General features: G+C 57.0%; 5 protein-coding genes across 24 annotated transcripts in view; 1 reads left to right on the forward strand and 4 right to left on the reverse strand.

The window, feature by feature from the left end:
• The window catches only part of TNX (avian tenascin X), a 26,728-nt gene extending 15,207 nt beyond the window's left edge, over positions 1 to 11,521 (reverse strand). For 12 of the 20 annotated variants that reach the window (XM_025155809.1, XM_040648662.1, XM_025155806.1 and 9 more), the window contains exons 1-13: positions 9,525 to 9,649; positions 8,399 to 8,619; positions 7,642 to 7,875; positions 7,043 to 7,155; positions 6,399 to 6,552; positions 4,577 to 5,395; positions 4,410 to 4,499; positions 3,922 to 4,209; positions 3,098 to 3,391; positions 2,450 to 2,737; positions 1,487 to 1,780; positions 853 to 1,146; positions 205 to 492 (exon numbers count right to left, since the gene is read on the reverse strand). In XM_025155809.1, the coding sequence (XP_025011577.1) occupies positions 205 to 492; positions 853 to 1,146; positions 1,487 to 1,780; positions 2,450 to 2,737; positions 3,098 to 3,391; positions 3,922 to 4,209; positions 4,410 to 4,499; positions 4,577 to 5,395; positions 6,399 to 6,552; positions 7,043 to 7,155; positions 7,642 to 7,875; positions 8,399 to 8,619; positions 9,525 to 9,634 (3,487 nt within the window). In that variant the 5' untranslated portion in view covers positions 9,635 to 9,649. Of the gene's footprint in view, positions 1 to 204; positions 493 to 852; positions 1,147 to 1,486; positions 1,781 to 2,449; positions 2,738 to 3,097; positions 3,392 to 3,921; positions 4,210 to 4,409; positions 4,500 to 4,576; positions 5,396 to 5,684; positions 5,815 to 6,398; positions 6,553 to 7,042; positions 7,156 to 7,641; positions 7,876 to 8,398; positions 8,620 to 9,524; positions 9,650 to 11,481 lie in introns of those variants that run through there. The other 8 variants (XM_046901516.1, XM_025155797.1, XM_025155804.1 and 5 more) reach the window with 8 other exon arrangements.
• Positions 11,522 to 13,945: 2,424 nt separating this feature from the next.
• On the forward strand, positions 13,946 to 16,220 carry LOC101751902 (leukotriene B4 receptor). The gene is made up of 2 exons (XM_004945648.5): positions 13,946 to 14,004; positions 14,486 to 16,220. Coding segments are annotated over exons 1-2 (1,107 nt in total). The 5' UTR covers positions 13,946 to 14,002; the 3' UTR covers positions 15,591 to 16,220.
• CD1B (CD1b molecule) lies at positions 16,217 to 18,939 on the reverse strand. The gene is made up of 6 exons (NM_001024582.2): positions 18,847 to 18,939; positions 18,242 to 18,520; positions 17,458 to 17,739; positions 17,085 to 17,369; positions 16,911 to 17,004; positions 16,217 to 16,838 (listed from the first exon to the last, which is right to left on the reverse strand). The coding sequence occupies exons 1-6, from the start codon at positions 18,905 to 18,907 to the stop codon at positions 16,793 to 16,795; spliced, it is 1,047 nt and encodes a 348-aa protein (NP_001019753.1). The 5' UTR covers positions 18,908 to 18,939; the 3' UTR covers positions 16,217 to 16,792.
• An 850-nt stretch (positions 18,940 to 19,789) lies between these two features.
• CD1C (CD1c molecule) lies at positions 19,790 to 22,640 on the reverse strand. The gene is made up of 6 exons (NM_001017412.2): positions 22,519 to 22,640; positions 22,081 to 22,350; positions 20,924 to 21,205; positions 20,552 to 20,836; positions 20,375 to 20,465; positions 19,790 to 20,300 (listed from the first exon to the last, which is right to left on the reverse strand). Exons 1-6 carry the CDS (start codon positions 22,577 to 22,579, stop codon positions 20,165 to 20,167), a joined length of 1,125 nt encoding a protein of 374 aa, NP_001017412.2. The 5' UTR covers positions 22,580 to 22,640; the 3' UTR covers positions 19,790 to 20,164.
• A 2,815-nt stretch (positions 22,641 to 25,455) lies between these two features.
• LOC121106914 (carnitine O-palmitoyltransferase 1, muscle isoform-like) overlaps positions 25,456 to 25,730 on the reverse strand; it is a 39,573-nt gene continuing 39,298 nt past the window's right edge. Inside the window, exon 4 of the mRNA XM_046901514.1 lies at positions 25,456 to 25,630. Coding sequence (XP_046757470.1) covers positions 25,456 to 25,630 — 175 coding nt within the window. The remainder of the gene's footprint in view (positions 25,631 to 25,730) is intronic.

Raw genomic sequence — 25,730 nt, forward strand, 5'->3', positions numbered from 1 at the left:
CCAACTCATCTCAACAGCCATCACTCCACCCACACCCAATTGGTCCATTCATACTTCATGCTGCGATTAAGGGATCCTTCCCAAAAAAGGCACCCAACAGCTGTTCCCATTGCCAGGGGAAAACAAGATCCCCAGCGCAGGCCACGTTTAAATTTCTACCTGCTGCAAACCCAGAGCCCACCAGGTGCCAATTCCTGCCCTCACCTGTGACAGCATCAGTGGACATGGGGCCCAGACGCTTCCGCCCCCACACCCCATACAGGTTGAACTTGTAGCGGCGGGACGGCGACAGCCCGGGCACGGTCACTGTGCGCAACCCACCGTCCACGGGCACCACCTGTGGCTGGCCTTGTGCATCCTTGTACTGCACCGTGAAGGAGTCAAAGGAGCCCTCGGGGACGCTCCATTCCAGCTGGACGGAGTCGGGGCCGACGTGGGACGCTGTCAGCTCACCCAAGAGTGGCTGGGAAGGTGGTTCCTTCTGTGCCGGAGCTGCAAGACAGGGGGAGGAATTCACAGTGAAAGCACACGCCCATCCAACTCTTCATCTCTTCAACAACCAAACCAACGTACAACCAACCGTCCAGCTCTGCTATAAGCACCAATGTACCCATGCACCACCCATCCATCCAACCTTCCATCCGTTCTGCAATAATTATCTATCATTCCTTATTCCGTTCTTCCTCTCATCTTCCATACTCCCATCTCTCCAGGCTACCCACGTCAAGAACAGGAAAGAACTTCCCTCTCTATTAAGACCACAGTAACCAGGAGTGGGCCTGAAAGGTTCCTACCATATGCCAACACAACCGTCAGCCAAAAGACATGGATGCAGCACAACAGCATGCTCACCTGTGACAGCATCAGTGGACATGGGGCCCAGACGCTTCCGCCCCCACACCCCATACAGGTTGAACTTGTAGCGGCGGGACGGCGACAGCCCGGGCACGGTCACTGTGCGCAACCCACCGTCCACGGGCACCACCTGTGGCTGGCCTTGTGCATCCTTGTACTGCACCGTGAAGGAGTCAAAGGAGCCCTCGGGGACGCTCCATTCCAGCTGGACGGAGTCGGGGCTGACGTGGGAGGCCGTCAGCTCACCCAGGCGTGGTTGGGATGGCGGTTCCTTCTGTGCTGGAGCTGCAGCTGTAATACAAAGTTCATGTCCACCCATCCAACTATCCAGGCGTTCAACAACTTACCAAGCATTCACCCAAGCATCCACCTGTCCTCACTGAAAAGTCATTCACTCTCCCAACAAAGCTTCCATCCATATTTCAGACCAAGAAACCAAATCCTCACCACTGATCACTACCCCCTGCTCCACCAACCCTGCATGCTCCCACCCCCTTCCTACATTCCCACTCTTTGCCACAGAACGTTTCCATTTCCAGTCAGATCCCCGCCACCAGCACAGCCCATCGCACAGCTCCTGCCACGTGCCAAGCACAAGGCCCAGAGCACAGCAGCAGGCAGGGGCCCTCACCTGTGATGGTGTCAGTGGAGATGGGGCCCAGACGTGTCTGCCCCCACACCCCGTAAAGGTTGAACTTGTAGGGGTGGGATGGCAGCAAACCAGACACGGTCACTGTGCGCGACCCACTATCCAAGTGCAGCTCCTGCGGCTGGCCTTGCACGTCTATGTACTGCACCGTGAAGGAGTCAAAGGAGCCCTCAGGGATGCTCCATTCCAGCTGGACGGAGTTGGGGCTGACATGGGATGCCGTCAGCTCTCCTAGGCGTGGCTGGGACGGTGGTTCCTCCTCCGTCTCTTCTGCAGCTGCAGCACAGAAGGCACAGTGCAGGAAAAAAGCTTGGTACCTGTCAATCAGTCACATCCAACCATCCATCCATTCATCCAATCACCCTCTCTCTGTTCCTCTTTTCCATCCATCTTTTAATCTACCCCATACTCGAACCATCTATCCCAAGTGCCATTCTTCACACTGCCAGCATCCAGGCATTCAGGTTTCTGTCCTACCATTCATGCAGGGATTTACTCCGTACTTCTCCCCACTCATTTGTCTATGCAACTGCATGTTCAGTGCAACAGGCTAATAGACACTTACACCTACTTCGATGCAAGAATTAACTCATATCTGTTCATAAATCCTTCCATTCTACCACTTCACCAAGGGTCTACCTACCCATTCTTCATCCACCGATTCCTAAATTACTTTATCCATCCTTTCACTCCTTCACATATCTGTCCATCCATTCCAACAGACAATTACTCAAGCAGCCACCAACTCATCTCAACAGCCATCACTCCACCCACACCCAATTGGTCCATTCATACTTCATGCTGCGATTAAGGGATCCTTCCCAAAAAAGGCACCCAACAGCTGTTCCCATTGCCAGGGGAAAACAAGATCCCCAGCGCAGGCCACGTTTAAATTTCTACCTGCTGCAAACCCAGAGCCCACCAGGTGCCAATTCCTGCCCTCACCTGTGACAGCATCAGTGGACATGGGGCCCAGACGCTTCCGCCCCCACACCCCATACAGGTTGAACTTGTAGCGGCGGGACGGCGACAGCCCGGGCACGGTCACTGTGCGCAACCCACCGTCCACGGGCACCACCTGTGGCTGGCCTTGTGCATCCTTGTACTGCACCGTGAAGGAGTCAAAGGAGCCCTCGGGGACGCTCCATTCCAGCTGGACGGAGTCGGGGCCGACGTGGGACGCTGTCAGCTCACCCAAGAGTGGCTGGGAAGGTGGTTCCTTCTGTGCCGGAGCTGCAAGACAGGGGGAGGAATTCACAGTGAAAGCACACGCCCATCCAACTCTTCATCTCTTCAACAACCAAACCAACGTACAACCAACCGTCCAGCTCTGCTATAAGCACCAATGTACCCATGCACCACCCATCCATCCAACCTTCCATCCGTTCTGCAATAATTATCAATCATTCCTTATTCCGTTCTTCCTCTCATCTTCCATACTCCCATCTCTCCAGGCTACCCACGTCAAGAACAGGAAAGAATTTCCCTCTCTATTAAGACCACAGTAACCAGGAGTGGGCCTGAAAGATTCCTACCATATGCCAACACAACCGTCAGCCAAAAGACATGGATGCAGCACAACAGCATGCTCACCTGTGACAGCATCAGTGGACATGGGGCCCAGACGCTTCCGCCCCCACACCCCATACAGGTTGAACTTGTAGCGGCGGGACGGCGACAGCCCGGGCACGGTCACTGTGCGCAACCCACCGTCCACGGGCACCACCTGTGGCTGGCCTTGTGCATCCTTGTACTGCACCGTGAAGGAGTCAAAGGAGCCCTCGGGGATGCTCCATTCCAGCTGGACGGAGTCGGGGCTGACGTGGGAGGCCGTCAGCTCACCCAGGCGTGGTTGGGATGGCAGTTCTTCCTTTGGTTTTGCTGAATGTTTAATGGGAGCAATAGAATTCATGTATGAGACAGGCATCCTTTCACCTATTCACTCATTTGTGCAATTGTTTATCTACCTGTATGTGCATCCACCCATCTTGTGACCCGTTAGTCACTCAGCTCAGAAACCTATATAACTTTCTTTCCATTTCTCCATTTTTTCCCATCCATTCTGATCTACTTAGTTATCTTTTTTTGCCAGCTAATCCAGACGGTCATGCATCCACAGTTTTGCGTATTTTGTCCATCCGTCCACCCACCCATTTTCTCCACTCATCCATAAATCCGCTTGTCCATCCATTCAGTCCCCACTGTCTGCACAACTATCCATCTACATACAACCATCCCATGAGCCACTCACACCCTCATCCAGCTTCCCATCCTTTCAGGTCTCCAGCCCTCAGACCCTGCACACAGACATATGCAGCACCAAATCAAGGGCCAAGATTTGTTCCCATGCCTCCCAAGGTCACCATTCCCATGGAGTGATCTAAAGGGGGCATGGATGGCGCTCACGGTAGCCTCACCTGTGACAGCATCAGTGGAGATGAAACCAATGCGCTTCCGCCCCCACACCCCATACAGGTTGAACTTGTAGTGGCGGGACGGTGACAGCCCGGGCACAGTCACTGTGCGTGACCCACCATCGACAGCAAGTGCCTGTGGCTGGCCTTGTGCATCCCTGTACTGCACCGTGAAGGAGTCAAAGGTGCCCTCAAGGACACTCCATTCCAGCTGGATGGAGCTAGGAGTCACGTGGGAGACTGTGAGCATGCCCAGGCGGGGCCGCTGTGGTGGTTCCTCCTCTGATGGGGCTGCAACAGTCATGACAAGATGCAAGGTATAATTACCTATGCACCCATCTACCCTGCACTCAACCTTCAGTCTGTCCCTCTATCCACTCCTCCATCCACCCATCTCACTATCCAGACATCCAACCACAACAACCTGGATACCAAGTGCTGGTGAACACCTGAGTTACCCTATTGCCACCAGTGCCACCATGTGGGGTTACCTGCTTTGGCCATGGCCCCCTGGGGCTCAGTCACCTCCATGTCATACAGGTTCCCCCATTCTAGTGGAGGCTCACTGGTGTCACCCAGCCCTGCAACCCAAAGAGCAGTGAGGGGTTATCAGATGCCACCAAGCAACACCGTCCCCATCCCTGTTCCTGTCACCTACCTGCAGTCACCAGGGAAGTGTAGGACTTGGAGACACGTCCCCGCACCACACCGTGCACCTCCACCCGGTATGTGGCCCCTGGCACCAGCCCTGGCACCCGGGCCACTGTGGTGTCCCCTGGCACCCTCACCTCCCCCTCATCCCCCTCCGGCTCCTCCAGCAGCCGGTAGCGGATCACTACTGTCTCCGCGTGACCCCTCAGCCCATCCAAGTCCACCAGGGCTTCACCAGCAGCCCCTGGCAACACCTGGGGTTTGGGGTGGGGGTTCTGCTGGAGGTGGCGGAGGAACTGATAACGCAGTGAGGCTGGGCTGCGGCGAAGCAGGTAGGAGAGGATGGCACGGGCCACTGCAGGCACTGTTTGGTTGCCTCGGAGTGGGAAATTGGTGGCCCGGAGGTGGCTTTCCAGGCGCTGCAGCAAGGACCCATTGTAGGAAGAAAGCTTGACCCCCAGCTCATGCAGGGATGGGACATTTGGGAGCACTGGGGATATAGGGGATGCTGGAGATAGTGGGGACTGTGGGGATGCTGGGGACCATGGAGATGTAGGTGACCTCGGGGACACTGGGGATGCTGGGGACTCTGGGGAGTGTGGGGATGCTGGGGACCATGGGGATTCCATGGAAGCTGGTGCTGCTGAGGACTCTGGTGACACTGGAGACCTCAGGGATGCTGGTGACCCCAAGGACCCCAGTGACACTGGGGACCATGGGGATGCTGGAGACTGTCGGGCTGATGGTGATGCTGGGGCCACTGGAGATGCCAGAAATGTAGGGGTCCCCCGTGGCCCCCCATGGTTGGGCAGAGACTGGGCAAGCACTGTGAAAACAAAGGAAATCCAGGTCACTACCCTGTCCCCAAAATCCCTCATCTGCCACAGCCCAGGGACACAGGGATGGATGGACACAGGAACAGAGGAGGACAAACAGATGCCTAGGGGCAGACTGTGGACATTGGGAACCATAGGGAGAGCCTGGAGACATCCAGACTCATGAGGACAGACTAGGACAGACAGATAGGAACAGAGGGACCCACAGGGAAGCATCAGGACATGTGGAGACATGTGGACCCACAGGGACACATGGGGATGGACTGGGGTCACACAGACCTGAAGGGACACAAGGCCCCAAGTGAACAGATGAGCCCATGGGACACGCGGCCCCATGGGGATAGATGCAGACGGACAGGCCCAGGGAGACATGTGGACCCACAGGGACAGACTGCTGACACACAGACCTCTGCAAGACAGACAGATGCATGTGGACCCATAGAGCCATGGGAACAATAAAGACACGTGGGGACAGACAGAGGCTGTGGACACCACCCGTCTCCACTTCCATTCCAGTACCCATCCCTGCCCCATCTGCCTTCAATCGTATCCCTATCCCCATGCCTGTTCCTTCCTCCATCTCTCTAGCTGTGACATGCCCATCCCTGTCCATATCCCATTTTCATTTCCATGCTTGTCCCCACCTCACTCATCCCTGTCCCCACCTCAAACCCCATGCCCATGATGTCCCCACCCTTGTGCTTGCATTATTCCTGTCCCCATGCCTGTCCTTGTGCTATGCTCATTCCCACATCTGTGCTGAATGCTGTCTCCATGCATGCTGTCCCTCTCCCATGTCATCTCTGCCCTCATTCTTGTGCCAATGCCACCCCATGCCCCTTCTGTCCCCCTTGCTGTCCCCATGCCACTTCCATACCCTGCTGTCCCCATGCCTCCCCATGCCACTTCCAAACCCCTGCTGCTCTCATGCCTCCCCATGCTACCCCATGCCCCTTCTGTCCCCATGCCTGTCCCACAGCAGGTGGCACATACAGGTGCGGACACGCAGCGTGCCCGGCGCCCCAAGGTGCTGCTCCCGCTGGGCCTGGATGAAGATCTCAAAAGCTTGTCCAGGTGTCAGCCCTGTCACCTCAAAGGTGACTGCAGATCCAGGCAGCTCATGGGTGGTCAGTGCTGCTGGTTCATCCTGCAGACAAAGGACATGTCAAAGACACACTGAGGACACCATGTGGGACCTCTTCCTGAACCAGGCAGGTGGCCACAGTCAATGGCTTCTCTTAGAGCTGGGAGATGTCTCGGGGACACAGTGGGGACACATCACTGCCCCAATACTGGGCTGCAGAAGAGTGGCCACAGTGACAGAGGATGTGCTGGGGACAAGCAGGAGATGGGTAATCCTGGGCACAAGGGACACAATGAGGAGATGTCTCCACTCCTGAGCCATGTTGCAATGGTGTGGCCTGGCCTCTGTTATGGTCTGAAGACAATAGACACATTGTGGACATGCTGGGGACACGATGAAGACACTATAGAGATGCCCCCAAATGGGGCAGAAGCAGATGGCCATGGACACCAGCTCATCCCAGGGACAAGTTTTACACTGAGAACGTGTTGGAACCACCACACTGGGACATCACTGTGCTGAGGATGTGTTCTCATCCCCATCTCCAGCTCACCATGGGGATGACAGCCACCTCATAGCCATCCACAGGCTTCGCTGGCCGCGGCCAGGTCACACGGAAGGACGTCTGGTTGCGCGCAGCCAGGTGCAGTGTCACTGAGGGGATTTCTGCAGGGAAAGAGCCTGGGTGGGAGGTGGCCCCACAGGAACACTTCTGAGCCCTACAGGATGAGGCAGCCACAGCATGGGGACACCTTTGGGACACCACAGGACAGTGAACCAAAGGGATGGAGACAGTATGGGGATATAGAGGGAGTTTCCAAGGAACAAGGGTGCCCAAGCCATGAAGACACCAGGATACGGGGAACCCATTGGGTAGGGACACAACAGGATGGGAGACCCAGGGGATGGGGACACTGAGGGGACACAGAGGGAGTTTCCAAAGAACAAAAGTGCCCAAGCCATGGGGACACCAGTATACAGGGACACCCAGGGCACTGGAGGGATCTGGGACAACTGAAAGCACTGGGATGGAGACACTGGGAGAGCACTGGAGGACAGCAGATGAAACTGAGGGACAGACAAGGATACTTGGAGGTGGCATCAGGACCAAGTGCCAAGGGAGCAGCAGGCTTGGGGACATACAGGACATACCGAGGGTGCAGTGGGGCCCACCACGGCCAGGGGGGCAGACGGGGGTTGCGCAGAATGGTCCCGTGAAGCCCTCAAAGCAGTGGCAGCGGCCGGCCCGGCAGCGGCCCTGGTCGCTGCAGTCGAGGGGACAGCGGGGTGCAGGACACGGGAGACCATCCCCAGACTCTCCCAGGCGGCACCCACAGCAGCCCCCTGCCCCAGGGGTGTCACACAGCCTCCGTGCCGCTGTGCTCCCTGTGGGGATGAGCAGGGTCCCCATGTGCCACACACCTCCCTTGGACTTCTCCATGTCTCCCCATATGTCCCTCACGCACCCCCACAGGTCACTATGTCCCACATACACCCCCATGTCCTCCATGTCCCAATGTCCTCCTCGTATCCCCACCATGTTCCGCATATCCCCCATGTCCCAGCCCCATACCTCTACACCCCTATGTCCCACAACGTTCCCTTGTCCACATCACCCATGTTCTTCACTTCCCCTGTTACTCCCTCTCATCCTACATTCCACATCCCCCTGCATCCCACGTCATCCATGTCCCCCCATCCACGTCCCATCCATGCTCCCATGTCCTTATCCCCATGCTCCCCACTGTGTCCCCCATGTCCCCACTGTCTCCCCACATCCCTCAAACACCCCCATACATCCCATATCTCCAAAGTCTTCCCATATCTCCCATTCTCCCCAACACATCTCCCATATCTCTGATCCCCACAACCTCCATGTCCCCACCTCCCCTGCTCCCCGCCCAAATACCGGTGCCAGCCTGGGGCCCCAGGCTGTCCCCACACTGTCCCTGCAGCGCCCGCACTTCTCCCTCCAGTGCCCGCAGCCGTCCCAGCACCGCCTCCAGCACCTCTGCCCCACAGGAGAGCTCCGGGGGGACGGGGGGAGGACCGGGGGATGCTCCTGCATTCCCCTGTGCCCTCCGAAGTGCCAGCGCCAGAAGCAGGAGCGGCAGCCCTGGGGTCATGGTCCTGTGGGGAAGGGACAGATGGCAGCGGCCCAGGGACCTCCCAGGGGACACACACAGGACACAAAGACACCGTGGGGTTGCACCCAGCTCCCATCCATGGTGTCACCCCCCAAGGCTCTGAGGGCTCAATAGAGAGTTGGGGTTGTGGGGTGGTCCCAGTGCTGCCAGGTACACCCCGGTGATTCCAGTTCCCACCAACTCCAGTAGCTTCACACCCCCTCCACCCTCCCCCTTCAGTGCATATGAACTCCAGTAACCCCAGTAACCACCAGTAACCCTGCCCAGCAACACCAGTACCATCAGGAACACAAACAACGTCAGGAGTTCCGATAACACCACAGCGCAATAATTCCACTGACACCACCAACAACAACACCAGTAACGCCAGTAGCACCAGTAAGACCGGCAATGTCAGCAATGTTGTTAGCACCAGCATGCCAATTTCTCCACTAATGCCAGTGACACCAGTAACATCAGTAACTCCAGTAATGCCAGCAGCACCAGCAAGTCAATTCCCCCAGCAGCTTCAATAATTCCAATCACTGCAGCAGCACCAGTAACCCCAATAACTCCAGCAGCATCAGCAGCTCCAGCAACTCCAGGAATCCCAGAAGCTCCACTAACTCTAATAACTCCAGTAACTTCAGCAGCTCCAGCAGCACCAGTAGCACCAGCAGCACCAGCCAACTCCTCCAGTTACCCCAGCAGCCTCATAATGCAGTGATGCTGCAGCCCCAGATCCACCCCTCCTTCCCCCCATTGCCCCCGGGTACTTTCCCAGCACTGGAGCTGCTCCCAGGGGTCGGGATGCAACCTGTGGGTGGGGCCTGGAACTGGACCAGTTGGGTTCAGGTGAGCCCAGCTGGGTCTGCCTCGTTTGGTTCAACCCAGTTCGGCTCGGCTCACCTCAGCCCTGTTCGGCCTGGTTGGGTTCTGTTGGGTTCTGCTGGGCCAGGCCCGGCTCGGCAGGCGGCAGCGCGGCACTGAGGGCTCCGGGGCGGCTCCGGCCCTTTCATAGCCCCAGGCCGGGCGCAGGGCCAGCACTGAGCTCATGGCGTGGCCACGGCACCTGTGGGCTGCACAGCAGGCAGCTCCAGGACACAGCAGCCAGAAGCAGAGCAGAATGTGGCCAAGGAGGTGCATGATGTCCTCACATCGGCCACACGCTGTGCACTGGGGGATGTGGGGACCACCTCCCCATGAAGCAAAGGGACACAGACTCCCCCCCCTCCTGCAGGGCCCTCCGCCCTGGGCTGAGAGGGACCGGGCGGACCCAGAGGGGGCCATGATGTGTTTACAGGCGGCGGTCGCTGCGGCAACCAAACATCTGGGCGGCGCAGCCAGATGTGGGGTCCAGCTGCCATAGCAGAGCAGTGACACAACGCGTGGGGGAACGCGGGGGGGCTGCAGCCCGGAGCACTCCCAGTGACCCAGCACTGCCTGTCCTGGTGATCACAGCGCTTCCAGAAACACAGCATGGCACATCCCAGTGCTCCCAATATCTCAGTGCCATCTGTCCCAGTAACCAAGCACTGTCTGCACCAGTGATCCCAGTAACACAGCACAGCCACAGCTGGCGCCCCCGGGAGCCCCATCTCTGCCTGCCCTACAGCTTCCAGCACTCCCTGTAACTCACTGCCACCTGCTCTGTGGTTCCCAGTAACCACAGTGCCACCTGTACCAGTAATCCCAGCACTCCCAGTAACCACAGCCGCCAGTGCTTCCAGTAACCACAGTGCCACCTGTTCCAATAGTCCCAGTGCTCCCATTAAGTCAGTGCCACCTGCTCCACAGCTCCCAGTAACCACAGTACTGTTTGCCCCATATCCCCCAGTGCTCCCAGTAAAAACAGAACCCACTACAATTCGGGGGTAGACTCACTATGGGGTTGGCTGTGAAGCTATGCTGCAGGGGTTTGCTATGGGGCCGTGCCGTGGGGCCATGCTGCATGACAATGCCATATGGGGCCACAGGGGTGAGCCACAGACAGGGCTGGGTGGGGCCATGACTCAGCCTGGCCCTGCACTCGGCCCCCCTCCCCCCCTTTCCTTCCCCCTCCCAGGCTGTTGTTGTTGCTTTACGACACGGGCTGGGGAGTGTGGGCTCGGCCCGGGTCCACTGCGTGGGGGTTGGAGTTACCCAGACACCCACATCCCCATGGGACAGTGGGATGGGGGGGGGGGGGGGGGGGGGGGGGGGGGGTGTGAGATGGGGTCCCTAGGTACTGGGTCCCCCAGGGTAGAAGTTATGGGGCAGAGCTGGGGAAGGGAGGAGGCGGATGCTTGGGGTCCCCAGGGCCTCGGGGGGAGGGGCAGAGCCCACGGGGTGGGAGAAACGGCCGCCAGGGTTCACTGGCGCGTGATCATGTTTTGCTCTTTGCCTCCGGCTGGGCGGACCCAAGCCGGGGGGGGGGCTGCAGGATACATGTGGGGCTAGGACATGGGGACACGTGTAGGGCTGAGGAGCACACATGGGGTTGGGGGGGTGCATGGTGTGCATGACAAGTAGGGGTCAGGAGGTGACCCTAAATGTGGCCCCACAGCTCACCCCCTCCATACCCCGCTGATCCCAACACAGCAGCACACAGAGCCCTTAGGTGCCACAGGGAATACATGGGGCCACGAGGGGTAGGAGAGAAGCAGGTGGCACAGCAAACCAGCAGGAACTGCGCTGTCCCAAACTGACCCTGCCACATTCCACACTGCATGTCCTCCCTATCCCATGCCCCCATCCTGTCCCTGTCCCCTTTCCTAATCCCCACAGGTCCTACAGTGGGGTAGCAAAGCTCTAGGCTGAAGCAAACAAAGACAAAACCAAATACAGCAGCTGTGGACACAGAAATGAAGGAAGAAAAAGAGCTCACTTTCAAAAGGTCTCAAGTAGGCAGAGATCTCCAGCAAAACATGCTCTGCTGCACTGCCAGCCCTTAAATGAGGACTGGGAAGGGGTGGATCCTGGTTCCATCCATCTCAGGCATTCAGGTGCATTGCATACACCTGAGCTCCCCTGGTTGGCCCCGCCTTCCCACCAGGTGCTCAATCACTGCTTCAAGCCTTGACTTAGCATTGCCACTACACACTGTGACATCCCAATGACAGAATGGTGACACCCTGAGCCACCCTGGGTGCCCCTCATATGCCTTGGGGACACCCCTGTGTGTGGTGGTGACATCCCGGGCATCCTTCAGGACACCTCTGGGACCTCAACTTCCTTCAGCTCTCCCAGTTCCTCCACAATTGTCCCCACTGAGACCCGCATGGACAGCCATTACCTCTGTTAAGACACAGTTATAGGTGGGAGGAGTTGAAAGGAATGTGTTGTTTTAAGCTGTCAGATAAGGAGTCAAAGGGAAAATGGAACGGCTACATCAGTTGGCTGAGGAGGTGAAGCAGAACAGCCGGGCTGAATGCTGACCGCACTGAAACGGTTGTTTGTGCTGTTTGTCTTTTTGCCTATCGTGACGATTGTTGGTGGTTTCTGGGATTCCGGAAAATTATGTCAGAGGTCCCAACGCATCACAGTGATGAAAAGCAGCAGTAGGAAATTGTTCCTTGAACTGACAAATATGCAGAAATGCGAGGAGAAATTCCATGGGGGAAACTTGTGGTTGGCTGCAGCAGTGCAGCAATACAAGAGTGCCAATACCAGAACACAAGTATGTGTAACAACACCACAAAAAGGAAGCGAGACTTAATTACATAAGCCTGATTAGTGTGATAGAACACACACCGCTGTGCGAAATCCTGCTCGATACTGCAGGACAGCTTTCTGCTAATGAGCTGTCACCTGGCTGTGCACACACACAGATTGATGTAAGGGAGAGCAACCAACAAGCAATTCTCAAAGCAACGCCTGATTCTCAACCTTTACGCCACTCTGGGTGTGCTTGCTTTGTGCGTTACTGCCTGGCACCTCATTCCCTGCGCTTGGAATAATGCAGGACACGACTCAGTATATTCCAGGTGTCACCGAGCCTCACTGAGGGACAACAAAGGGTTAAACACTATGGGCTGGCCTTAAATAGGGCCGTGGGGGAGGATGAGGGGTCCCAACAAAATACACGCCTTACAGCCCTTATCAACAAGGGATGGGATGGATGTTCACACTGAAGGACTGGGTGCTGAGGGCATCTGTTTAAAACACTGAAACATGAAATACTTCTCTCAGCAGATCGTAATTTCAGAGCGAGTCATCAACGTACATTTCTCAGCTGGGAGCCAGAAACTGCTTCTGGCAATTTGGCAAACAATGTTTTGTTCTATTTGCATGGGTCATCCTAACTGAAGTACATGCTTAGCTACTCAGCATCCAGTTGTGTTAACCATTAAAATTTATTTGCCAAATATCTTTAAGGTCTAATTGGAGTTAATATGAGCTGTTATTATTCAGCAGCAGTTTTCCACAGGCTGATGGTCAGTCCTGACTCCAGGAATGCCCGGGGCAAATCCTTTCCTTTACTCTGCTTTCAGAGGATTGTCTTCAGATTAACTTCCCTTTGCTTTTGTTTCTGTTCCCCGTTCCTCTTTATTTCTGACACCAGTTTCTCTTGGTCCTTCCAAACGTCTGAGCCCGCTCCTTCCTGGGGAGGGACATGTTGTATTTTTGCAGCAGTTTATCCTGTCTGCAATCCTGTCTGTGACACCATTTATATTTTTCTGTTGGGTAACATCTGCTGATCCCCAGGCCTATGACTTTGGAGCTTGGGGGAGGGGGAGGGTGGAATCAGCACAGAGCAAAAGTGGCTGTTTTTAGTCTTGATACTTTTAGTCAGTCAACGGCATTGTAGGAATTGGGCGGGAAATATGAAGTTGAATGCTGTTGTCAGAGATCTCTGGTCCTACCTCTCCTTGGTGTGGTGGTAGATCGGGAAAAAGTGTCCTTCAATGGGCTTTGTCTTGCTTGGGATTGTGCCCCATCGCACAGTCATCTATGGGGTTCCTAGCTTTCAGGCTGTGATTCATCTGTTGGGATAGGGAGGTGGAGGGAGGAATGAAGGGAAGGAAGAAGGTACATTAGCCATACCTGTTAGCAGGCACATAGAAGACCATCCCTTTGCCCTCCATGCTATCTCGATGAGCTCCTACCAACCCCACAGCCAGGAGATGTCCTCCTGGAGGACATTTGGGAGGATCTCATTACCTGTTGGCAGTGCCACCAGTGCTTTTATACTCGCCTGTCCCCACTCAGGCAGGGAAAAATTAAGGTCTGCAGTCACTCCCCATATGCCCCCTTCCTGCCTGTGGTTTCCCTGCCTTCTTCCTCTTGCATGAGTGTTTCCTTCCTGGGGCTGAGCGGAGGGGAAGTAGCACCTAGTGTTCGTGGTCACTGTTGACAACAAGGGCACCGAGGACCAATCACCCTTGCCAGGGTCCCTGGGAAGGGATATGTGAGTCCCTGAGGTAGTGGGGGAAGGCTGGAAGGGCAGGGGCCATTGGTGAGGGTCACCTGGGACAACTGGGAGGGATAGGTGGACAACTGGAAGGTCTTCAGGATCTGTGAGGTTTGTGGGATGCAGTCAGTGGCAAGGCTGGAAGGGGACTGGGAGGTTTTTGGGGCAACTAGAAAGTCTGGGTGAAAAGTTGGGATGCTTTAAGGGATGAGCTGCGAGGTTTGTGGGGAAACTTGAGTCATGTGGTTGGGGCACTGGGAGGTCTGGGAGACAACTTTGAGGTCTGGAGAATGCCAAGATAAGGAGGAAGAGATGAGAGTAGCAAAGGAGGAAGAGACCTCAGAGAGTGGGGGGAAGGAAGGAAGGATGATGGGACAGATGAGGAAGGGCAGTATTGGCAGGGAGGGATGGGGAGACTGAATGAAGGAAGAAGGGATGAATCTGCTCTGCAGGATGCTGGTTACCCCTCTCCCCACAGGTCTCCTGCCATGCCCACACCTCCTTCCAATGCGACTGTCTCTGCAATCCCCAATGCGGCACTGGGACTGACTCTGCTGTCGCTGGCAATGGTCATAGGGCTGCCAGGGAATGCGTTTGTGCTGTGGAGCTGTGTCATCACGCGTCGCCGCAGCATCCCCATGCTGCTGGTGGCCCATCTGGCTCTGGCTGACGTGGCCACACTGCTCACCGGCCCTGTTTACATCCGATTCCTCAGCACTGGCCACTGGGACCTGGGCCCGGCTGCGTGCCGTGGTTGCAACTACATCTGTGCAGCCGCCATGTACACCAGCGTCTTCCTCATCGCGCTGCTCGGCCTGCACCGCTGCCTGGTGGTGTCCCGGCCATCAGCAGCGGTGCTGGCAGGTGACCGTGCCACCCAGCTGGCCCATGGGGCTGCTGCCATCACTTGGCTGGTGGCTTTGGTGTTGGCCACCCCTTCTATTGCTTTCCGGCACGTGGAGAATGGGATGTGCAAGCGGAACCACAATTCCACCGCTTGGCTGGTAACCCACAACCTGCTGGAGACAGGGCTGGGCTGGGCTGTGCCACTGACTGCCGTGGCCCTTGGTTATGGGCTGCTGCTGCGGCGGCTGCGGCGGACGCGATTGGCACGGCGGGGACGCACGCTGCGGTTGGTGGCCGCCGTGGTGGTCGCCTTTGCCATCACCTGGGGACCGTACCATGTAGGCAGCTTGTTGGAGGTGGCAGCAGAGCTGCAGGGCTGCACTGGGACTCTAAGGAAGGTTGCCGAGGCCATCCGGCCACCAGCCACTGCGCTGGCGTTCCTCAGCAGTGCCCTAAATCCGCTGCTCTATGCCTGCGCCGGGCGGGGACTGTGTCGCACTGCTTGGGCTGCACTCCTGCCCCGGCTCCTAGAGGGCTCCACAGCCTCCAGCAGTGCCCGTAGGACTGTCACCCACTGGGCCAGGAGCTCGCGGGGACAGCGGGAGAATGGAGGCAAGGAGGTGGACAGGGAGGATGTGGGGACGGGGGATGGGAGGACAGTGGCAGAGGGAACAGTGACGGGCGATGAGGGGACGGTGGTAGAGAGCACCGAGATGGGGGACAGTGGAAGGGTGTGATGGATGGGAAGGCTTTTGGATGGATGTTGCTGTTAAATTGTGGGGTGTCGTGGGGAGGGGTCCCTGGAGTACTCCAGGGTTGTATTAGGGATTCCCAGGGGTAACTGCGGGAGCTTTAGGGGGGGTGGCCTTTAGGGGTTATTGGGAGAACCCAGGGGATATCAGGGAGTCTCAGTATGTGGGTCTCAGTGAGGACACTCACAGAGGAGTTGGGAGAGCTGAAGGATGCTGGGGGGCCTGAGGGTGTCCTGAAGGATGTCCAGGATGTCACCACCAGACACAGAGGTGTCCCCATGGCATATGACAGGTGGCCGGAGGACCACAGGGTGTCATCATTGTGTCACTGGGATGTCACAGCAGGGTCCCAGGAAATTCGCTGGAATGCCATTGGAGTGTCCTCAGAGGTCTCTATGGAGTGTCATCATGGGGTCAAAGCAGTGTCACAGCTGATGGTGTCACTGCTGGATGGGGCCACATGTCCCTTTCCCTTGGCCACTCCATCCTCTGGTGACATCACTGGTGACTTCATACCCTCCCAGTGGGCTCAGCCCTGCCTCCCAGGGTCAGTGATGGCAACACCTGTGCCTGTTTGTGTTTTTACAGGAAGAAAAAATAAAATACATAACTTCATGGTTTTGCCTCATTCTTCCCCATTTTGCTGGGGGCTGACAAAGCAACCTTGTCCCAGAGCCACAGGACAGGGGACACAGGGGACAGCAGGGTGATGTGGGGACTGGGGAGAGAGACAGGGACAGAATGGGGACATGGGATGGGAAGGACAGGTGGTGCGGATGAGGGACAGTGTGGGATGTGGTGGGGACAGTTTGCGACATGAAAGGACGTGGACTGAAGAAGGGCTACAGGGACAGGATTGGGGCTGTGAGGGGACAGAGGAGGGACATACGGTGGGTGTAGGAGAAGGGATGAGGTGGGAGCACTGGGATGAGGAAGAGACACTGGGACAAGGCTGGGGACACAGTACAGGGTTAGGGGAAGAGGAGAGGTACACTTTGTCAAAAGACAACGAATTCCCCAAAACAGTGGGGTCTGGGCTTGGGAACTGGGATGTCACTTGGCCTTCTCTCCATGCTCCTCTGTGGCCTGCTCTGTCCCCTACTGGTGTGGCACTGCTTTGTCACCACCATCAGTGCAGCTGGCTTAGAAATGGAGCAGGGAGTGAGGGTCTTGGTACAAGGTGGGCATCAGATGAGGAATGTCCGGAAATCCGTTCCAGACCCAGCGTGTTTCCTGCAAGAGGATACCACTGTGAGCCATGCTGGATGTTCTGCAGAGCTCAGACCCCACAGCCAGAGCCCTCACCTGCGTCTCCACCACCAAATTCCCCCAGTGATGATGGCAGCAAGGAGCAGTATGGTGATGGTGATGCCAACAGTGGAAGATGCACTGGGGTTTTCTTGAATGGGGAGAGAGCAGAGGTTAGCCGTGAACGTGTGGCAGCTCCAGGCCACCCCATATGCCATACCCATCCCTTACCCCAGGGGACGAGGAGGCTGCGGTCACCCAGGCTGCAGTGCTGCACGCGGCAGGCGTAGCTGTGCCCGTCCTGGGGAGACACCAGCAGGGTGCTGCGGAGCTGGTAGGTGAGGTCGGCGTTGGGTAACACAGTGCCGGTGCTCAGCGCCGGGCTCGGGGGCACCTCCCGGCCATCCCGCAGCCAGGTGACAGCGATGGGCCGTGGGTAGAAGCTGGTGACACGGCAAACCAGCAGGAGCTGCACTTGGCCGGCCGTGCGGGCAAAGACCACAGCCATGGGTGGCACTGGGGACAACAGTGATGGGAGTTCAGTGCGAGCACAGCTCAATCTGGGAGCAATAGGGTGGCTATCCCAGGGCCAAGGATCGCTCACCTCGTCTCTCGAGATCTGTCCTCCCTTCCTCGTGTAGCATGAGGATGTAGTTTGGGAAGGAGGAGGAGAAGACGTGCTCCAAAAACCCCGACACGGCCCGGAGGTCAGTGAGAGTGTTGCTCATCACCTTGGCCAGCAGGGTGGACCTCTGGGGAACCCAGCGCTCCCTACTCAGCTCGTATGTCACCAGGTCTCTGCCACCTTCCCCAATGTTGACAAAGCTCCATCTCGTTCCGTTGGTGTAAAGTTTGCAGCCTGTGTGGATCTGGAAAACGCGCGGGTCTGCAAGGGGCAGAAGGGTATGTGAGCATGGGGACATGGCAGAAGGGTATGTGAGCATGACATGAGGATGGCTGGGGAGGTGCGGGCACGATGGGCATCATGACCACATGAGCTGCCAAGGGAGAAGGGCTGAGCAGTGCAGGGTGGCAGCTTAAGCACTTTGTCCCCCAGAATGTCCCCCTGCAATGTTTTCCTTCATGTTTCCCCTTCCCTGATCCATGCCAGGTGATTCCCACGGCTCTGTTAATTTTGGGAGCAGCTCCCACATGTCCTCCTTAAGTAGGGTCAGAGGGCAGAAACCCCACAACACATTTCAATGCTCCACTGAACCACATGTCTCAGGAAACAGAGCCTTTCCCATCACCCTTTAGAGGCTATCAGCCCCTGCCAAAAGACCTCACAACCCATCACTTTTTGGAGGCTGTCAGACCCCCAGAAGGTCCCACAAACTCTGTGCTCATGGGGTTGGGTTGCTTGGTCTGCAGCTGTCCCTCCTACTCACAGTCCAACCCTGCCTTTGCAGTCATCTCATGCATGAACCGAATTGTATTGCGTATGCCGACCATGGAGAAGGACAGAATCTTCTTCACTTCAGTCTCAGCTGTGATCTCTTGGACCCATGGCCGGCAGATGTTTAAGTTCCAGGTGTGCGGGTCCAGCACCATTATGGGCACATCTGCCAGCAGAGCCATCCCGGTCAGTTCTGTGGAGCTGACGTTGCCCAAGAGCAATGTGTAGAAGAGCTGGAAAAACTGTGATTCTTCAGGGGGAGGGCATGAGGCTGCAGGAAAGATGGGGGTGAATGGGGGATGTACTTTGACCCACACGCAGCAAACCCTATGCCCAGGTGACCATCTCTGCCATAGAAAGACATGCAGGGTGTCATGGCAAAAAGCTCATCCACGTGATCCCCAGTCTAGAGGCAAGTGGGCATGGACAGGGGCCCCTTTGGGTGCTGTGAGGCTGTGGACAGCCCCTTGATGCTGGGGACTATCCCCATCATACAGGAAAAGGTCTCTTAGCCATCCCCCTTCCCCTCCCCCCCTCCCCCCTCACTGCTATAGGGTTCCATGATGGAGGCTGGGGTGAGCCGGGGCTCCCACTTACTTTCTGCTTCTGCCCATGTCTTGTGGAGGAGAAGGAAGAGGAAGAGGCAGTGGGGCCACATGGTGCCAGCAGCAAAGGCAGTGTGGCAGGGATGGTGGGAAGAGGAAGCACTGTGGGGTCTCGAAGGCTGCGCTCCACCAATGGGGCTGGCGCCAGTGAGGTTTCGGGGAGGGTCTAAGCTGGGGGCTGGAGAAGCGTAGGAGGGAACGAGGCTGAACTTGTTTTCTTTTGGGTCACTGCGCAGCAACTACACCCCTTGACTGGTGGCAGAGGGTGGGGACACTTGTGCCAACACTGGGGTGCTGCGGCATGTGATGGGTGCTGGGCATGGGGACACGGGGTGACCAGGAGCCCCCATCTCCCCCTACCACTCCTAGCCAGCCACCCTCAGGCACGAACAGACGTGTTTCTCTTCCTCTTTCCCATGGGCCCCATGCTGGGGCAAAAGCAGAACCGAAACTCATCTGAGGAGAAGTGCGTCCTCCTTCGTCCAAGGACAGAGCTGGGGTGGGTGGTCCCAGTGCTGTCCCCTCCTGAGCACAGTTGGTGTCCCTGCCCACTCAGACCCCGGTGGCACTGTGGTGACCCCAGGATGTGGGGTTACAACTTCCCAGGTGAGGGCTCAGCCCCGGAGGTCCTCAGGTGCTCCCATGGTGCCTGTACCCTCAGGGCACCACTTCTCCTCACTCCCCCTCGGCTTTCCCTCGAGCCCCCTCCCTCTGCATGCTCCTTCCCAGCCCCGTTCTGCCCAGAGGGGGGCAGAGGCACTGCCAGGATCCACTGCTTTCGAAGCTGGAATTGTTTGGGAGCGCGGATGGGTTTCTCCCAGGGCTCAGACTGGGGTGCTGCCCCCTTCACCTGGGAGCACCTCACCCCACAGCACGGTTATGCTCACAGAGGAAGTACTCATAGGTTGGGATTTCTGCACACGCTGTGAAACCTATGGGTCTAATTATCCATTTATTCCACGCTCCATTCACCTCAAACCTGCCCGGTCCCACCCAAACCCCACTCACTCCCACACCTCCGTGGTGAGCACAGCAATGTTTGAGTGTCGCTTTCCTCTGGGAGCACAGCAGAGCTCAGTGCTGCTCAGCGTTTCCAGCGCCGTTGGTGGGCGTCGCTGGAGGGGGGGACTGTGCACAGATATCTCCGGAAGAGGGTTAATAAAGGCGGTGGTTGGGCAATAAAACGCAGAAGGTGCCAACGGGAGGGTGCAGCTCGCTGCTCGTAGGCAGGTGGGTACCTTTACCAGGGCTGGGGAAGCATTGGCCGCGAGCACAGGGGTGCCCTCACGAGGTGCAGCACTGAGAAGCACTCAGATGTGCCCCCTCCCCTCATCGGGCGTTTCGCGGTCGCAGCCCCCGTACTGCCCCGCGGCGGTCCCATCCCGCGCTGTGCCCCGGTGCTCCGCCAGAGGGATGCTGCGCACCTCGTCCACCCGCTGCCGTTTCCTGCAACGAGAGTGGGCGCTGCGGGGCGGGGCGGGGGTCTCTCAGAGGAGCAGCGGGGCAGGAGGTGGTCTCACCTGTATCTCCGCACCAAGACTACGGCGACGGCGGCAGCAGCCAGCAGCAGGAGGGCCCCGAGCCCCGCACTCAGCCCCCACTTGGAGTCCTCTGAGGAACACAGCCCGTCAGCTCTCCTGCTCCTCGTGCCGAGGGAACAGTGCCCAGGAGCCGCATCCCCGATGGGGACGACCTACCCCAGGGGACGAGGAGGCTGCGGTCACCCAGGCTGCAGTGCTGCACGCGGCAGGCGTAGCCGTGCCCGTCCTGGGGAGACACCAGCAGGGTGCTGCGGAGCTGGTAGGTGAGGTCGGCGTTGGGTAACACAGTGCCGGTGCTCAGCGCCGGGCTCGGGGGCACCTCCCGGCCGTCCCGCAGCCAGGTGACAGCGATGGGCCGTGGGTAGAAGCTGGTGACACGGCAAACCAGCAGGAGCTGCGCTTGGCCGGCCGTGCGGGCAAAGACCACAGCCATGGGTGGCACTGGGGGATGGAAACAAGGGGACTGCAGTGCAGCACTGCTCAGCCCCCACGTTGGGAGCTGATGTGGCAGTGTCAGAGTCAGCTCACCTTGTCTCTCCAGATCTGCTTTCCCAGCCTGGATGAAAAGTCTCAGAATGTCCACACAGGTGTCGTTGAGGAGCACTTGGATCACCTCATTGAGAGTGCTGGCATTGGCCATCAGGTGCTCAGCTTTGGCTGACAACTGGTTATGTTGCATCTGATCCCAAGTGCCTGCGTCCAGGTTGAAGCGGAGGAAATTCTGGCCCTCGTAAGCAATGTCGAAGAAGGTCCTGATGGTCCCGTTGGACTGGAGCTCACAACCAATGGAGGACTGGAAGACAAAAGGGTCTGGGGGCAAGGGGTAGCATGGTAGTGTTGATATGTGGGGCACTCAGCTTTGTGGCCGCTTAGGGTCTGACTGAGTGTTGTCCTCATGCCCAAAAACTCTGGTTCTTGTATCCAATGTCAAAAAAAGGCCCTGGTGTTCCAAAGCTCAGTCAAGTAAATGTTTGTATCCTCCCACAACCAGAGGCAGGACAAGGACATGCGGTCCCAGCACTGTCACCTCCCAAGAACACCATCCCCTCAGTGCCCTGGAGAAAATGTATGAGTCCCCATGGGGCTGCTGGGCTCTGGACAATGGAACCAGTGCTGCACCAATGTCTCTCTGCACCCCATCCCCCTCCAAGCACAACCTGTTCTTTCTGGGATGTCCCCTGCCATGGTGGTGACACAGGGCCAGCCTATGCAGGGCTGCTGGGGCTGAGCCCTGGCACCCAGTGACAGTGAGTCAGCCCCAGGGGAATGAGCACAGCGTATCACTTCCCTTCTCTGGAACCACTCCACAGAGAAGTGGTGATGCTGAAGTGTCCCCAAGGGCCTGAATCTGGCAGCTGTGGTCTGATTTCCTGCACAGCCCATCTAGGAGATGTCCAGCCCTGGAACTGTGATGTCTCTGTCCCTCCCATCAGGGCCACTAGTGTCTGGAAGGACAGTAGAGAGCAGCTGGTGGGCTGGCAAGGGGTGGCCGTAATGTGGCTGCTGAGAGTGCCCAAAGTTGCCTCAGGTGACCGCAGGTCCCCAGTCTGCCCAGCAGACATGCACTGTTTATCATAGTTGGCCACAATGTGACCGTTGGTCTTTATTATATTGAAGCTTGATACCCAGAGTCCCCTCATGCCCCAGAGAGAACCTTGGAAATGGGGTGGGGAAGGGACACGTACAGGGCACCGTGGTGTACATCTGCACCAGCCTGCTGAAATCCCTCACATATGACTTGATGGAGCTCTCGATGACGTCCCAGTCACCTTTTGGCAAGGATGGGCGCAGCCAGGGCCGGTAGTAGCGGATGTTCCCAGTGCGGCTGTCCAGAGATCCCATTTTCACGTCTCCCAAGAGTCCCAGTCCTCCCACAAGCACAGAGGTGCTGTTTTGGAAGGTGGCGAAATGGAGAAGCTTGAGCATGTGGGAGCCTGCAGGAGATGGGAAGAGAGCTGGGGGAAGCGTCCCCAGTTTTGTCATCCCTGATAGCTCCTTGGGACCCCCCATAGCTCGCCACCACCTCAGCTCCATCTCCCGTCCTCCAGCTTGATGACCGCCCCATAAGGGGGGATTTGTGAGGAGAGAAGAAAGGGCTAGGGTTAGCCATGGTTCCCACTTACCCTCTGGCTCTGCCGTGGTCCCAGGGAAGAAGAAGAGAAGGAGGATGGCATGGGGCTGCATGGTGTCTGTGATGCAGCTCCACCCAGATGCAGTGGGAAGATGAATGGGCTGCTCACTTCTCAAGGCAGCTCTTGCCTTGCTGGTGGCATTGGGTGGCCCCAGCAGCCAATAGGGTCGGTGCTGAGGTTTTGGGGAGGTCCCTGAGACGCCCTCTGCAAGGAGCTGGGCTGAGGTATTCAAGCTATGGGTCTGGAAGGATTCTTTCTGGCCCATGGCTGAACCCAAAAAACCTCAGGGGTTACCACATATGGATGGCACAAGTAGTCACCTCCTCTTGTTAGTCTGTCCCAGGAGCCATCCTGCCTGAGGTCACTTTGAGGTCAGTGTCCAGTCACTTGAGAGGAACATGGGGACCGGGAGACACATCGGAATGGACTGCAGGGACAAGGAATATGAGGAGGCATACTGGGGATCAGCCCACCGGCAGCTCTCTACTGTCCTTCAGACACTAATGGCCCTGCTGAAAGAGACAGGGACATCACAGCTCCAGATCTTATTGTTACCTTTCTAATATATAACATGTCATCAGACTGACATGGTTAAGTTAGGCTAGTTTGGTTTTTGCAAAACGCTGTTAATCACCTTGCATATTCCCCATGACTATAAACAGAACCACCACATACATTTTCAGCAATTCAAGGTTTTGGTTTTTTTTTAGCATTTTTTCCTTTTTTTTTTTTTTTAAATGCAAGAAAGGCATTTACTAAAACAAACAAACAAAAAAAAAAAAAAAAACACCCCAAAACATTAAAAATATTAACAAGACATTATCTGAGATAACATTAAGACGGCCCTGTGCTCACTGCTAACCTACCCTATCATTACATGTGCCACGAAGTGAGATTTTAGTGCATCAATTTAGGGGAAAAAAAAAAGCATGACAAGATAAATTCGATCATTTCTGGTAGATATTCATAAGCAGTTAACACCGGTTTCTTGGGTTTGGAGAATTATTCCTTCTCTTTCTCTTCCTTTTCCTTTTTTTAAATTTTTCTCTTCTGTCCCACCGTTTTGTGCTCTTCACCTGAAATGAACGGAACGCCCAAAACTTAGCCAAACCCACTGGAGAAGCCCTTTTCGCGGTCTCTACTGCCACCGCGTGGCCAAAGTGCGGAACTGCACCGTGCTGTGACGGCCGGAAGCGGTGGTAGCGGCTTTAGGAGGCGGTGGTGAATCGGAAAAGTTCCTGGAGCGCTCTGTGCGCGCTGGTCCCCCAGAACCCCCCTCTGAACCCGATATTCTGTAGCGCTCCGTGGTGCCCCGCGGAGCACCAGGTTCACAATTTTAGGTGACCAAATACTGAAGTTTTACAGGACGCACTTTAATCAAAAAAACAGTGAAACATTGAAAAAAAAGGCGCATGCGCAGTGCCGCGGAGAAGAAGGCGCATGCGCAGTGCCCCGAAGAAGCAGGGGCATGCGCAGTGCCGCGGAACAGCACGCGCATGCGCACTGCCGTCTATGTCGCGCCTGCGTACCTCCGTCTCGTAGCTAGCGCATGCGTACTACCGTCCAGAAGATCGCGCATGCGTACTGCCGTCTATAATGAGGCGCATGCGTACTACCGTCTCGCGGCTCGCGCATGCGTACTGCAGGCTATCATGTCGCGCAAGCGTACTACGGTCTCGAACCTCCCGCATGCGCACTGCCGTCTCGCGCCTCGCGCATGCGTACTGCCGGCTCGACGATCGCGCATGCGTAATGCCGTATCGAGACTAGCGCATGCGTACTGCCGACTCGAAAATAGCGCATGCGTACTGCCGTCTCGGAGCTCGCGCATGCGTACAGCCTTCTCGAGTCCCGCGTATGCGTACTGCTGTTTCTAAACCTGCGCGTGCGTACTGCCGTCCCAAGACCAGCGCATGTGCACTGCACTCCCGGAGCACACGCACGCGTAGTGCCGTCTCAAAGCTCGCGCATGCGTACTACCGTTTCGGGGCTCGCGCATGCGTACTACAGCGTCGAGACCCGCGCATGCGTACTGCTGTCTCGAAGTTCGCGCATGCGTACTAGCATCTCGCGGATCGCGCATCCGTACTAACGCCTCGGAGGTCGCGCGTGCGTACTGCACTCCCATGGCCCGCGCATGCGTACTGTCGTCCCGAATCTCGCGCATGCGTACGGCCGTCTCGACATTCGCGCATGCGTACTACCGTCTCGAATATCGCGCATGCGTACTGCCGACTCGAAAATAGCGCATGCGTACTGCCGTCTCGAGACCCGCACATGCGTACAGTCTTCTCGAGACCCGAGCATGCGTACTACCGTCACGAGGCTCGCGCATGAGTACTGCCGGCTATAATGTAGCGCATGCGTACAACAGCCTATGCAGTCACGCATGCGTACTGCACTCCCGAACCTCACGCATGCGTACTGCTATCTATGATATCACGCATGCGTACTGCCGTCTCGCGGCTCGCTCATGCGTACTGCGGACTATGATTTCGCGCATGCGTACTACACTCCCGAACCTCACGCATGCGGAGTGTCGTCCCACAGCTCGCGCATGCGTAATAACATCTCGGAGATCGCGCATGCGTACTGCCGTCCCGAGAACCGCGCATGCGAACTGCTATCCCTAACCCAGCGCATGCGTACTACAGTCCCGAAACCCGCGCAGGTGTACTGCCGTCTAGAACGTTGCGCATGCGTACTACCGTCTCGAGGCTCGCGCATGCGTACTGTCGTCTCGAAGTTCGCGCATGCGTACTACCGTCTCCGGGCAGGCGCATGCGTATTGCCGCCTGTAATGTTGCGCAAGCGAACTAACGTCTCGGGGCTCGCGCATGCGTACTGCTGGCCATAATGTCGCGCCTGCGTACTACCGTCAAGCGGCTGGCGCATGCGTACTGCCGTCTAGAATGTCGCGCATGCGTACTACCGTTCCGTGGATAGCGCATTCGTACTGTCCAGTCGAAGCTCGCGCATGCGTCCAATCGACTCGCGGAAAGCGCATGCGTACTGTCGTCCCGAATCTCGCGCATGCGTACGACCGTCTCGAGGTCCGCGCAAGCGTACTGAGCGCTCGGTGCTCGCGCATGCGTACTGCTGTCTAAAATGACACGCATGCGTACTGCGGTCTCGGAGATCGTGCATGCGTACTGCCATCTGGAGATCCCCGCATGCGTAATGCCATCTATAATATCGCACAT

The sequence above is a fragment of the Gallus gallus genome, chromosome 16, assembly GCF_016699485.2.
Source record: "Gallus gallus isolate bGalGal1 chromosome 16, bGalGal1.mat.broiler.GRCg7b, whole genome shotgun sequence".
Classification (NCBI taxonomy): Eukaryota; Metazoa; Chordata; class Aves; order Galliformes; family Phasianidae; genus Gallus; species Gallus gallus.

What these genes read in the sequence shown, in the direction of transcription:
- CD1B (NM_001024582.2), bottom strand. Translation starts at nt 18,907, where the DNA reads ATGTGGCCCCACTGCCTCTTCCTCTTCCTTCTCCTCCACAAGACATGG. An exon ending in GACAGATCTCGAGAGACGAG is followed by an intron (nt 17,370 to 17,457) that starts GTGAGCGATCCT and finishes TGTTGTCCCCAG; the next exon opens with TGCCACCCATGGCTGTGGTC. An exon ending in ATTTGGTGGTGGAGACGCAG is followed by an intron (nt 16,839 to 16,910) that starts GTGAGGGCTCTG and finishes ATCCTCTTGCAG; the next exon opens with GAAACACGCTGGGTCTGGAA.
- CD1C (NM_001017412.2), bottom strand. Translation starts at nt 22,579, where the DNA reads ATGCAGCCCCATGCCATCCTCCTTCTCTTCTTCTTCCCTGGGACCACG. An exon ending in GACCACGGCAGAGCCAGAGG is followed by an intron (nt 22,351 to 22,518) that starts GTAAGTGGGAAC and finishes CGCTTCCCCCAG; the next exon opens with CTCTCTTCCCATCTCCTGCA. An exon ending in GTCTTGGTGCGGAGATACAG is followed by an intron (nt 20,301 to 20,374) that starts GTGAGACCACCT and finishes CTCTCGTTGCAG; the next exon opens with GAAACGGCAGCGGGTGGACG.